Below are 13,204 nucleotides of genomic sequence, written 5' to 3'. Positions count from 1 at the left end.
GGTTGCTATGGTGTTGCTAGGGTGTTCTAAGGTATTTTGGGTGGTTGCTAGGGTGTTCTGAGTGGTTGCTATGGTGTTGCTATGGTGTTCTAAGGTATTTTGGGTGGTTGCTAGGGTGTTCTGGGTGGTTGCTATGGTGTTGCTAGGGTGTTCTAAGGTATTTTGGGTGGTTGCTAGGGTGTTCTGGGTGGTTGTTAGGCAGTTGCTAGGGTGTTCTGAGTGGTTGCTATGGTGTTGCTAGGGTGTTCTAAGGTGTTTTGGGTGGTTGCTAGGGTGTTCTGGGTGGTTGCTAGGCGGTTGCTAGGGTGTTCTGGGGGGTTGCTATGGTATTGAGGGCGGTTGATATGGTGTTACTAGGTGGTTGGTAGTTGTCACAGATGGTTACTATGGAGTTTTTATAGAGTTCTTAGCATGATCTTGGCATGATTCAACACTTAACTAATTGCTATTAGCATGTAGCTATTCACTGCTAGCATGTGTAGCATGTTGGAAGTGCTGTTTGCTAGCATGAGTCAAAAGAGCCAAAACTCATCTCTATACGATGTTCTGATACAGAGATATAGGTCTTGCAAAACGGTTGCTAGGGTACTCAAGTTTGGTTGCTATGGAGTTGCTTGGGAGCTGGAAGCATTAAACTTAAGAAGTTTAAAGTGGTTTGAAGTTTAAAGTAGTTTAAAGTAGTTTGAAGTTTATGATAGATATATAAATAAGTTAGATAGATACACACAAACACACACACACACACACACACACACACACACACTCACTCACTCAGACTACCTCGCTCACACACTCACTCAGACACACACACACACTCAGAGTTTATGAGTTTAGAGTTTATAAGTGTACGAGTTTTTGAGTTTAGAGTTTATAAGTTTAAATGAGTTTAGAGTTCAGAGTTTATTAATTTATGAGTTTAAGAGTTCATAAGTCTATGAATTCATGAGTTTATTAGTTAATTAGTTATTAAATTTAAGTTAATTAGTTTATAAGTGTATGAGATTAGAGTTTATTAGTTTAAATGAGTTCCATTGGCTAATATATATAGAACGGCAGTTTGGTTTAGTCTTCAAGGTGTTTAGATTTAAATTTTTGTCGGTTGGAATTTTTTAGAACTCCCCAATGTAAGTCAATGGGAGTTTTTGAATGAGTTTTTTTGAGTTTTGATCGTCATTTGTAGGAAAACCGTAAGTCCGATCAGTCTGAAAAGATATAGCAACTCGAGTCAGATCAGTTTGTGTGTCTGAGCCGAGTTTGGAGTATGTAGAGTTAAAGCTCTAGGAGGAGTTTGATATAGATTTTTTTAGGGTCAGAAGAATAATAATAACTAGAATGTACATTTCCTGAAGAAAATGTGAAGTGGTGCTTGCAGTGGCAAAACTCGCCACTCGGTTGCTAAAGTGTGTTTAGCTAGTTTTTAGCAAGATTATAACAAAATGATCATCATGCTAGCATTATAAGCATGTGACTAACATAATGCTAGCATGTTGCTAGCATGATGCTAATATGATTAGCATGTTGTTAGCATCATGCTAGCATGTTTTTAGCAAAAGCTAACGTGAATGTAGCTAGCATGATTAGCATGTTGTTAGCATTATGCTAGCATTTTTTAACAAGATGCTAACATGAATAGCATGTTTGCTAGCATGTTTGTAGCAAGAAGCTAGCATGATTAGCATGTAGCTAGTATCATGCTAGCATTATTATCATGTTGCTAGCATCATGCTAGCATTATTAGCATCATGCTAGCATCATGTTAGCATGATTAGCATTTAGCTAGCATGATGCTAGCTTGTTTTACCACGTTGCTAGCATGGTTTACCATGATTTACCATAGTTTAATATGATTTACCACAATTTACCATAGTTTACCAGATTTACTATAGTATAGCATGATTTACCATGTTCAAGTATGATTTACTATGATTCTAGCATGATTTGCCATAGTTTACCATGATTTACCACGATTTACTATAGTTTACCATGATTTACTATAGTATACCATGATTTACCATGTTCAAGTATGATTTACTGATTCTAGCATGATTTACCATAGTTTACCATGATTTACCATAGTTTACCATGATTTACCACAATTTACTATAGTATACCATGATTTACCATGTTCAAGTATGATTTACTGATTCTAGCATGATTTACCATAGTTTACCATGATTTACCATAGTTTACCACGATTTACCACGATTTACTATAGTATACCATGATTTACCATGTTGAAGTATGATTTACTGATTCTAGCATGATTTACCATAGTTTACCATGATTTACCACGATTTACCATAGTTTACCATGATTTACTATAGTATACCATGATATACCATGTTCAAGTATGATTTACTGATTCTAGCATGATTTATCATAGTTTACCATGATTTACCATAGTTTACCATGATTTACCATAGTTTACCATGATTTACTATAGTATACCATGATTTACCATGTTCAAGTATGATTTACTATGATTCTAGCATGATTTACCATAGTTTACCATGATTTACCACGATTTACCATAGTTTACTATGATTTACTATAGTATACCATGATTTACCATGTTTTAGTATGATTTACTATGATTCTAGGATGATTTACCATAGTTTACCATGATTTAGTCAAAAGAGCCAAGTCCCATCTCTATACTATGTTTTGATGCAGAGATATACGTTTTGCTAAACGGTTGCTAGGGTACTCTGTTTGGTTGCTAGGGAGTGGCTTCTCAGCTGTCAATGATGAAATTCCAAAGGCTTCTTGTCAGTATGAATTATATAATCCAACTCCCATGCCTCTGTGACATTCAGAATGGAAGATATGCCTCTTTGGATTTTGGTTGCTAGGGTACTCTGGTTGCTATGGAGTTACTTGGCAGCTGCCAATGATGCAGTTCCAAAGGCTTCTTGTCACTATGAATGATATAAACCAACTCCCATGCCTCTGTGACATTCAGAATGGAAGATATCCCTCTTTGGATTGTGGTTGCTAAGGTGCTCGACAATGGTTGCTAGGGAGGGGCTTGGAAGTGTTGAGGTGATTCATGATTGGCTGTTTGCTGCCCCAAGTCAAATGAGACCACCCCCATGTTTCTATGACAATTCAGTCTGGAGATATCTCTTTGAACTCTTTCAATGGAAGTCTATGGAACTTGTTGCTAAGGGGCTCTAAATAGTTGCTAGGGCGTGGCTTGATAGCTTCACAATGATCCTGAGAGACTGATTGGTCGTCTGAGTAAAATGAGCCCTCCCCCTTGTCTCTATGACACTGTGATCCAGAGCTACGTTCAATACAAAGTCCCTATGCAATTTACCATAGTAGGAAAAGCATATGTGTTTCACGGGACGTTCCTTCCCCATAGTAAGTCAAAGGGGCAACTTTGGGCATCTCCTGCCCCCCAGGGGTGCAACTTTTACCCCATTGAGAGGTATGTTCTTACAGAGCCTGTCAGCCTCTTCAAATGTGGCAAATCACACGTTTCTGCGAAATCGTCGCTCAGAGTTATGACTCGTCAAAGTTTGTCGCAATGTTAAGTCTATGGGATTTTTCGGACGCTTTTTCGCCCCTGGGGCGAACACCGCACCCCCGATCGCTTATAAAAGTCATAGCACACCTCTCCTTAATGAGCCGGTCGATTTGACACCTCATTCATGGATCTGTGACAAACGGTGCGGGACGAGTTACGCGCCAAACTTTGTGTGGAATAATAAAAAGAAGAATAATAATAACTAGAATGTACATTTCCTGAAGAAAATGTGAAATGGTGCTTGCAGTGGCAAAACTCTCCACTCGGTTGCTAGGGTGTTGTACATGATTGCATACGAGCCAACAACCATGTCTGTACGATGTTGTGGAGCTGAAATATGGCTTCTATATGTTGCAATATGGTTGCTAGGTGGCTCTAAATGGTTGCTAGGGTGTGAATACACAGTTACCATGGTGATATTTACAGACTGTTTTACAACTGAAACTAATGAACCAACCCCCATCTCTATACAATATTCTGATGCAGAGATGTAGGTCTTGTAAAATGGTTGCTAGGGTACTCTGTTTGGTTGCTATGGAGTTGCTTGGCAGCTGCTGATGATGAAACTGCAAAGGCTTCTTGTCAGTATGAATGATATAAACCAACTCCCATCTCTATACGATGTTCTGATGCAGAGATATACGTTTTGCTAAACGGTTGCTAGGGTACTCTGTTTGGTTGCTAGGGAGTAGCGTGGCAGCTGCCAATCATGAAACTCCAAAGGCTGCTTGTCAGTATGAATGATATAATCCAACTCTCATGCCTCTGCGACATACAGAATGGAAGATATCCCTCTTTGGATATTGGTTGCTAGGGTACTCTGTTTGGTTGCTAGGGAGTGGCTTGTCAGCTGCCAATCATGAAACTCCAAAGGCTGCTTGTCAGTATGAATGATATAAACCAACTCCCATGCCTCTGCGACATTCAGAATGGAAGATATGCCTCTTTGGATTTTGGTTGCTAGGGTACTCTGTTTGGTTGCTATGGAGTTACTTGGCAGCTGCCAATGATGCAATTCCAAAGGCTTCTTGTCACTATGAATGATATAAACCAACTCCCATGCCTCTGTGACATTCAGAATGGAAGATATCCCTCTTTGGATTTTGGTTGCTAGGATACTCTGTTTGGTTGCTAGGGAGTGGCTTGGCAGCTGCCACTGATGAAACTGCAAAGGCTTCTTGTCATTATGAATTATATAAACCAACTCCCATGCCTCTGTGACATTCAGAATGGAAGATATCCCTCTTTGTATTTTGGTTGCTAGGGTACTCTGTTGGTTGCTAGGGAGTGGCTTGGCAGCTGCCAATCATGAAACTTCAAAGGCTGCTTGTCAGTATGAATGATATAAACTAACTCCAATCTCTATACAATGTTCTGATACAGAGATATTCGTTTTGCTAAACGGTTGCTAGGGTACTCTGTTTGGTTGCTAGGGAGTGGCTTGGCAGTTGCCAATGATGAATCTGCAAAGGCTTCTTGTCACTATGAATGATATAAACCATCTCCCATTTCTCTGTGACATTCAGAATGGCAGATATCCCTCTTTGGATTTTGGTTGCTAAGGTACTCTGTTTGGTTGCTATAGAGTGGCTTGGCAGATGCCAATTATGAAACTGCAAAAGCTTCTTGTCACTATGAATGATATAAACCAACTCCCATGCCTCTGTGATATTCATAATGGAAGATATCCCTCTTTGGATTTTGGTTGCTAAGGTGTTCGACAATGGTTGCTAGGAAGGGGCTAGGAAGTGTTGAGGTGATTCATGATTGGCTGTTTGCTGCCCCGAGTCAAATGAGACCACCCCCATGTTTCTATGACAATTCAGTCCGGAGATATCTCTTTGAACTCTTTCAATGGAAGTCTATGGAACTTGTTGCTAAGGGGCTCTAAATGGTTGCTAGGGCGTGGCTTGATAGCTTCACAATGATCCTGAGAGACTGATTGGTCGTCTGAGTAAAATGAGCCCGCCCCCTTGTCTCTATGACACTGTGATCAGGAGTTATGTTCAATACAAAATCCCTATGCAATTTACCATAGTAGGAAAAGCATGTGAGTTTCACAGGACGTTCCTTCCCCATAGTAAGTCAATGGGGCAACTTTGGGCAGCTTCTGCCCCCCAGGGCTACAACTTTTACCCCATTGTGAGGTATGTTCTTACAGAGCCTGTCAGCCTCTTCAAATGTGGCAAATCACAAGTTTATGTGAAATCCTCGCTCTGAGCTAGGAGTCGTCAAAGTTTGTCGCAATGTTAAGTCTATGGGACTTTTTTGGCCGCTTTTTCGCCCCTGGGGCAAACATCGCACCCCCGATCGCTTATAAAAGTCATAGCACACCTCTCCTCAATGAGCCGGTCGATTTGACACCTCACTCAGGGGTCCGAGACAAACGGTGCGGGACAAGTTACGCGCCAAACTTTGTCCAGAATAAAAATAAGAATAATAATAATAAGTATGCAAGAGAACACTAATGATGCCTTGCTTTCAGCAAGCACCATTAATAAGTATGAGCAATAACAATAGTGATGCCTTGCTTTCAGCAAGCACCACTAATAATAAGTTTAAATAGGATTTCAATATGTTGGCTTTCTCAAGCCAACTTAATAATAAGTTTAAATAGGATTTCAATATGTTGGCTTTCTCAAGCCAACTTAACTAGATGCGAAAGTTCGTCGAGACAAACTTTAAGTTGGCTTGAGAAAGTTTGGACCGCAAAGGTTGCTAGGGTGTTCTGGGTGGTTCCTAAGGTATTTTTGGTGGTTCCTAGGGTGTTCTGAGTGGTTGCTATGGTGTTGCTAGGGTGTTCTATGGTATTTTGGGTGGTTGCTAGGGTGTTCTGGGTGGTTGTTAGGCAGTTGCTACGGTGTTCTGAGTGGTTGCTATGGTGTTGCTAGGGTGTCCTAAGGTATTTTGGGTGGTTCCTAGGGTGTTCTGAGTGGTTGCTATGGTGTTGCTAGGGTGTCCTAAGGTATTTTGGGTGGTTGCTAGGGTGTTCTGAGTGGTTGCTATGGTGTTACTAGGGTTTTCTAAGGTATTTTGGGTGGTTGCTAGGGTGTTCTGAGTGGTTGCTATGGTGTTGCTAGGGTGTCCTAAGGTATTTTGGGTGGTTGCTAGGGTGTTCTGAGTGGTTGCTATGGTGTTCTAAGGTATTTTGGGTGGTTGCTAGGGTGTTCTGGGTGGTTGCTATGGTGTTGCTAGGGTGTTCTAAGGTATTTTGGGTGGTTGCTAGGGTGTTCTGGGTGGTTGCTATGGTGTTGCTAGGGTGTTCTAAGGTATTTTGGGTGGTTGCTAGGGTGTTCCGAGTGGTTGCTATGGTGTTGCTAGGGTGTTCTAATGTATTTTGGGTGGTTGCTAGGGTGTTCTGAGTGGTTGCTATGGTGTTGCTAGGGTGTCCTAAGGTATTTTGGGTGGTTCCTATGGTGTTCTGAGTGGTTGCTATGGTGTTGCTAGGGTGTTCTAAGTTATTTTGGGTGGTTGCTAGGGTGTTCAAGGTGGTTGTTAGGCAGTTGCTACGGTGTTCTGAGTGGTTGCTATGGTGTTGCTAGGGTGTTCTAAGGCATTTTGGGTGGTTGCTAGGGTGTTCTGGGTGGTTGTTAGGCAGTTGCTACGGTGTTCTGAGTGGTTGCTATGGTGTTGCTAGGGTGTTCTAAGGTATTTTGGGTGGTTTCTAGGGTGTTCTGGGTGGTTGTTAGGCAGTTGCTAGGGTGTTCTGAGTGGTTGCTATGGTGTTGCTAGGGTGTCCTAAGGTATTTTGGGTGGTTGCTAGGGTGTTCTGAGTGGTTGCTATGGTGTTACTAGGGTTTTCTAAGGTATTTTGGGTGGTTGCTAGGGTGTTCTGAGTGGTTGCTATGGTGTTCTAAGGTATTTTGGGTGGTTGCTAGGGTGTTCTGGGTGGTTGCTATGGTGTTGCTAGGGTGTTCTAAGTGGTTGCTATGGTGTTGCTAGGGTGTCCTAAGGTATTTTGGGTGGTTCCTAGGGTGTTCTGAGTGGTTGCTATGGTGTTGCTAGGGTGTTCTAAGTTATTTTGGGTGGTTGCTAGGGTGTTCTGGGTGGTTGTTAGGCAGTTGCTACGGTGTTCTGAGTGGTTGCTATGGTGTTGCTAGGGTGTTCTAAGGCATTTTGGGTGGTTGCTAGGGTGTTCTGGGTGGTTGTTAGGCAGTTGCTACGGTGTTCTGAGTGGTTGCTATGGTGTTGCTAGGGTGTTCTAAGTTATTTTGGGTGGTTGCTAGGGTGTTCTGAGTGGTTGCTATGGTGTTGCTAGGGTGTTCTAAGGTATTTTGGGTGGTTGTTAAGGTTTTCTGGGTGGTTGTTAGGCAGTTGCTAGGGTGTTTTGAGTGGTTGCTACGGTATTCTGGGTGGTTGCTAGGGTGTTCTGGGTGGTTGCTATGGTGTCCTGGGTGGTTGCTAGGTGGTTGCAAAGGTATTATTTTGGGTGGTTGCTAGGGTGTTCTGGGTGGTTGCTAGGCGGTTGCTAGGGTGTTCTCAGTGGTTGCTATGGTGTTCTAGGCGGTTACACACACACACACACACACACATACATTAACTCACATACACTCACACACACACACTAACTCGATAACACTTACACACTCAGAGTTTACATGCGTTTAGAGTTTATAAGTTAAAATGAAGTAAATTCAGTAGTTTGAAGTTTAAAGTTTATATAAGTTTGACGTTTAAAAAGTTTTAATTAGTTTAAAGTTTAATTTAGTTTGAAGTTTAAAGTAGTTTGAAGTTTAAAATAGTTTGAAGTAGATAGATAGATGAGTTTATTAGTTTAAATTAGTCTCAATGGCTTTTATATGATATAGAATGGCAGTTTGATTTAGTCTAGGGTTTCAAGGAGTTTAGATTTGAATTTTTGGCAGTTTGATTTAGTTTAGGGTTTCAAGGGATTTAAATTTGAATTTTTGGCAGTTTGGCAGTTTAAAAAACCTGAACATTCCGCAATTTTAATTCAAATGGTTTTTTCCGAGTTTTGATCGTCATTTTTAGGAAAACCGTAAGTCCGATCAGTTAGAAAAGATATAGCATACCGAGTCAGAACAGTCTGAGTGTCTGAGCCGAGTTTGGAGTATGTAGAATTAAAGCTCTAGGCTGCATTCAAATTGTAAATTTTAAGGGTCAGAAGAAGAAGAAGAAGAATAATAAGTTTAAGTACAATATCAGTAAGTTGGCTTTCTCAAGCCAACTTAATAATAAGTTTAAGTACAATATCACTAAGTTGGCTCTCTCAAGCCAACTTAATGACTCTCGTTTCTGTTTCCTCACCTTGATGTGTCGAACTGTTTTCTCAAACTCTGCTTTCATTTTTACATTGTGTTGAAGTTTCTCCTGTAAGGACTCCAGTGCTGTATTGAGCTCCTCCTAGAATTGAACAAAAATACATTAAAACACCAGATTACAGTGAAGAGAAGACAATACAGTGATATGATAATATAATGCAGTGAAAAAGTATTTGCCCCCATCTCATACTAAATTGATTCAGGAATTAAAACCGACCATAAAACAAAGGCAATCTGAGTAAACACAAAGTACAGTTTGTAAATGACAATGTTATTTATTGAAACAAAAAAAGTTCTCCAATACCAACTGGGCCGGCGTGAAAATGTATTTGCCCCGTAGTTAACTAATTCCTCAAATCTATGAAACTGCATTTAAAATGTAATTCAGCTGGACTAAACACAACCAGTCCTGATCACTGCAGCCCTGTTCAATCAGATCAACACTGAATACTGAAGCCTGATTGATTCACATCTGTACAGACAAACGGCTTTTCAGTCCGCTAAACCGCTAAAACGGATTGGGCCGACTGCCTTTTAAGTTGCGCTGAAAACTATTTTCATCAGAATTGTTCTCCTTCAAACGTGAAGATCATCTCCTCGCTGTCTCCAAAGAGAAGAAGATAGGAGCCTTTCTGCTCACCGTTGAAACAAGCCTCAACTAGCGGATTAACGGCTCTTCGACAGCTAAAGCTGACTCGCTGCTTCTCCTCTGGGCTATCCGGCAACTCTTCAAGAGACACTGTCACTATTAAAAGAGCAAATTTGAGCGAAATTTGTTGCAAAATGCCGTGCCACGAGTGTTGCTCCGGCAGGGCTCCCTGCTTCCCTCATCTGGAGCGAGTGCCATGGTTTCATTTGGCGGCTCCGAGGAGGACTTTGATGACACTATGTCTCTGAAGCGGAGGACTGAGCAAACTCTGTTATAAGTCATGGTGCGCTCCCTAATCATCACGCGTCCACTATTCCTCTTCGTCTGCCCTCAACTCTTTTGACGGTGTGGAGGAAAAAGGTACACCAAACTTCCGCCATTGGGAGAGACAATCCACACATCTCTGCCTAAAGCTGCCCATCCCTCTAAGCCGTGCAGAACTAGATCCTTCAAGTCTACCAGGCCAACCTTTTCTGCACCATGGATAAAACTGGTCTTGACCCGATGGCCTTCAAAGAGCTGTGCAGCGTGACCGACCTCGCCCTGCGTGCCACTAAGTCTACGGCCCAAGCGATTGGTCGTGCCATGGCCAGTTTGGTGGACCTTTGGCTAAACCTGACGGAGATCAAGACAAGACAGCCCTCCTTGACTCCTCGTCTCTCCCTCGGGTCTGTTCGGTTCTGCAGTGGACGGCTTCGCGGAGCGTTTTACAGGCCCAGAATTCGTCATAGATGATGCACCACTTCAAATAAAAAACAAACACCTTTTGCAAAGAGCATTCCTCCTCTTCATTATCCTATTGCAAGCATCAGCCCCCCACCACAGCTGCGACTCTTCAACCCCTCGCCGCCCAGAGCCAGGCTTGGGAAGCTTTTACCGGCATGTCAGATTGGGTTTTAGAAATAATCAAACAGAGTTACTCGCTCTAGTTCTCTCTCAGGCTCTCCTGCTTCAGGAGTGTGACTAACACTTCAGTCTCGGATATCGATGCTCACGTCCTCCGAGCTGAAGCACAAGCTCTGCTAGCGAAGGGCGACTCAGGCTCATCCTGGATTTGAGATGTCTGAACCGCGCTCTGGTAAGACGGCCGTTCAGAATGCTAATGCTAACTTTGAAACAAATCCTCTTACAGATCTTATTGGTTTTTATCAGTGGATCTGGAGGACACATACTTTCATATCCAGATAGCCTCTCATCACAGTTCTTGAGATTCACGTTCGAAGGGACTTACCAAAATAATACAGTCCTACCATTCTGACTGTCTCTTGCTCTGCGCACTTTTATGATATTCGTGGATGCGACCCTCTCCCCCTGAGACAGATGGGAGTTCACCTCCTGAATTACCTCAATGATTGACTGCTTTTAGCCCAATCGAAGGAGGAACTCTGCGCACACAGATCTTTGCTCATCAGGACCAAGATTACGTTAGTAACTTGAGCGATCTGTGTTTGTGACTCGTTATGATTCTTTACATGTGAATCAAGAAACATTTGTCTTACCTTATATGATGAAACCACTTCACTGATGGGTCTGAATTTATGATTGTCATGTTGTTTTGAATCTCTGCACACGATACACACAGGCTGTTTGTCCTCCAGACAGAAGAGTTTGAGTTTCTCACTGTGTAAACTGCAGATCTCCTCAGACCCTGATGAACGCCTCTCATTTCTCTCCTTCAGGAACGACTCACACAAGTTTCTTAACGCAAGATTAACTGGAGGATCAGATCTTGAGGATCTCCTGCAGACAGGACACTCCTGAGTTTTCTTGGTTCTCCAGTACTGTTGAAGACACTCTTTACAGAAACTGTGACTACAGGATAAAATAACAGGAGCCTTGAAGATTTCATGACACACAGGACAAATATAATCATCTTCAGCTGCTGAAGCCATTTTCACTGTTTGAGCTCCAGCAATCTAAACTTACTTTCACTTTCTGAACGACGGTTTCAAAAACAAATCACCATGAGAATCACAAAGATCAGAAACAAACTTGTTCAGAAAGAAACTTCTCAAATTCTTCTGTAAAGTTTTCCCCTTCGTACTCCACTGATCGCTGATTCTTTATTGCTTTTGTCTCGAGACAAAGTCAGTATGGCAGAAAAGAGAAATAACAAGTCAGTCTCTTCCTGGTTAGTGTTGTAAGAGGGTGGAGCTTCTGATCAAGTTGTGTTGAAACAAGTCAAAGAACAACATCAGGATTTCTTTAGGCAAAAATAACAAAATCTAAACTAATCTAATCTAATATTCAAAATAAACTTACATTGAAACGTTAAGATATAAAGCTAAATCCTTGGATTGAACACAAAAGAACCATAAAAATACTCAAATATTAAAAATAAAAGATCTCAAAACCCTTATACGTGTTTTATTTATTGCTCTTCTTTATTTGTCACAGAGTTTCTCCAGGGTCTGTCATGCTCCCTCTCTCTTATAATGATTTCTTCTCATGCTGAAGTTTCAGTGATAAACACTCCTCTGCTGATTGTCAGTGTTCGGAGAAACAAACAGATCAACAGATTAAAAGTCCTGAATAAACTGGAGAAATGGAGATGAGACAAAAGTTTGTCTCTCATGGATCACTCATCAGCACCTTTATTAACAATGATTTCATGTGTTCACATCTATATATAATTATTACGGTAAAGGTTATGCGTATTTGGCGTGCTGTTCGGGTAGAGGGCTCCGAGATCGGAATTTCTGCCCGAACCCAGAGTACTCACCCCAAAAAGAAAAAAGAGCAAAAGGAAAGACTATAAACCCCCCAGCTGGCGTTTCAAGATGCATACTGTGGCCGGTAGAGCCCAATATCCTGACGCTGTTGAGTCACTCACGTCAGAAGCTACATGGGCCCTCCCGGTCAGCCGTTTTTCTGAATCCTTAGCTTATTGAAGCTTATTGAAACGCCAGCCCGCCAAATTCGCTGCTTCTTTGGGGGGTCTGTAGTCTGTCCTTTTGCTCTTTTTCCTTCAGGGGGAACATCGCTGTTGTAAGGACTCTGCTTCCAAGTAATAAATCTGGAGTGATGTAGTGTGATTGTTAAGAAACTGATCTTACAATAATCATCAGTCCACATGTCAGTGGTCATCCCAACATTGATATCAGACATAATTTCTGATATTTCGTTGACCAGCATCTGTCTTTTGCAGGCCACGGTTTCATTAGATCTCCGAGAGATGTTTGTGGGATCATGTAACACACTATCCTCTGAGACCCATATGTCATATGTGTGTGGGGGAAAAAGACCAAATAAGTAGATAAAAAAATCGACAAAAAACAAGGAACTCCCGCACACTATCAGTACTTGCAAATGAGTATCAACATTTTATTAGCAACGTTTCATTCTCACGACTAGGGATGGGTACCGAAACCCGGTATTAAATTATGAAAGACCGTAGTATCGATAAGCTCTGACGCAATCGGTTCTGCTTTCGGTACGGGGGAAATTAAGAAAACGTATTTACTATGTATTATTGCTTAATAATGTTATCCTGCACATTTTATCTCACCAACCATTTCTAATTTGCGATAATATTAAGACGTGTGTCTGCATTTTTTTTATTCGCAATTGAGAAATGAGATCTCTCGTGCGCAGACTCCGTGGAGGCTGTCTGTCACACACAACACGCACAACAGCACGAAAACTCCCGCTTAATACAAAGAGTGACGATGGCGGAGAGAACAAAACGTTCAAAACGTACACTTCACTAGAGTTGATGCACACACCGCTCGTTGTCAGAAG

The 13,204-nt window shown here is 41.7% G+C and overlaps 1 protein-coding gene across 1 annotated transcript in view; it reads right to left on the bottom strand.

Annotated features, from left to right (window-relative positions):
• LOC311066064 (E3 ubiquitin-protein ligase TRIM35-like) overlaps positions 1-11,610 on the bottom strand; it is a 37,941-nt gene extending 26,331 nt beyond the window's left edge. Inside the window, exons 1-2 of the mRNA XM_084087037.1 lie at positions 10,963-11,610; positions 8,801-8,896 (exon numbers count right to left, since the gene is read on the bottom strand). Of these exons, the coding sequence (XP_083943163.1) occupies positions 8,801-8,896; positions 10,963-11,355 (489 nt within the window). The 5' untranslated portion in view covers positions 11,356-11,610. The remainder of the gene's footprint in view (positions 1-8,800; positions 8,897-10,962) is intronic.
• Between the last annotated feature and the right edge of the window lie 1,594 nt (positions 11,611-13,204).

This window comes from Abramis brama (genome assembly GCF_963993115.1).
Source record: "Abramis brama genome assembly, chromosome: 16".
In the NCBI taxonomy this organism is placed as follows: Eukaryota; Metazoa; Chordata; class Actinopteri; order Cypriniformes; family Leuciscidae; genus Abramis; species Abramis brama.
This window is presented reverse-complemented; position numbering and strand designations above follow the sequence as displayed.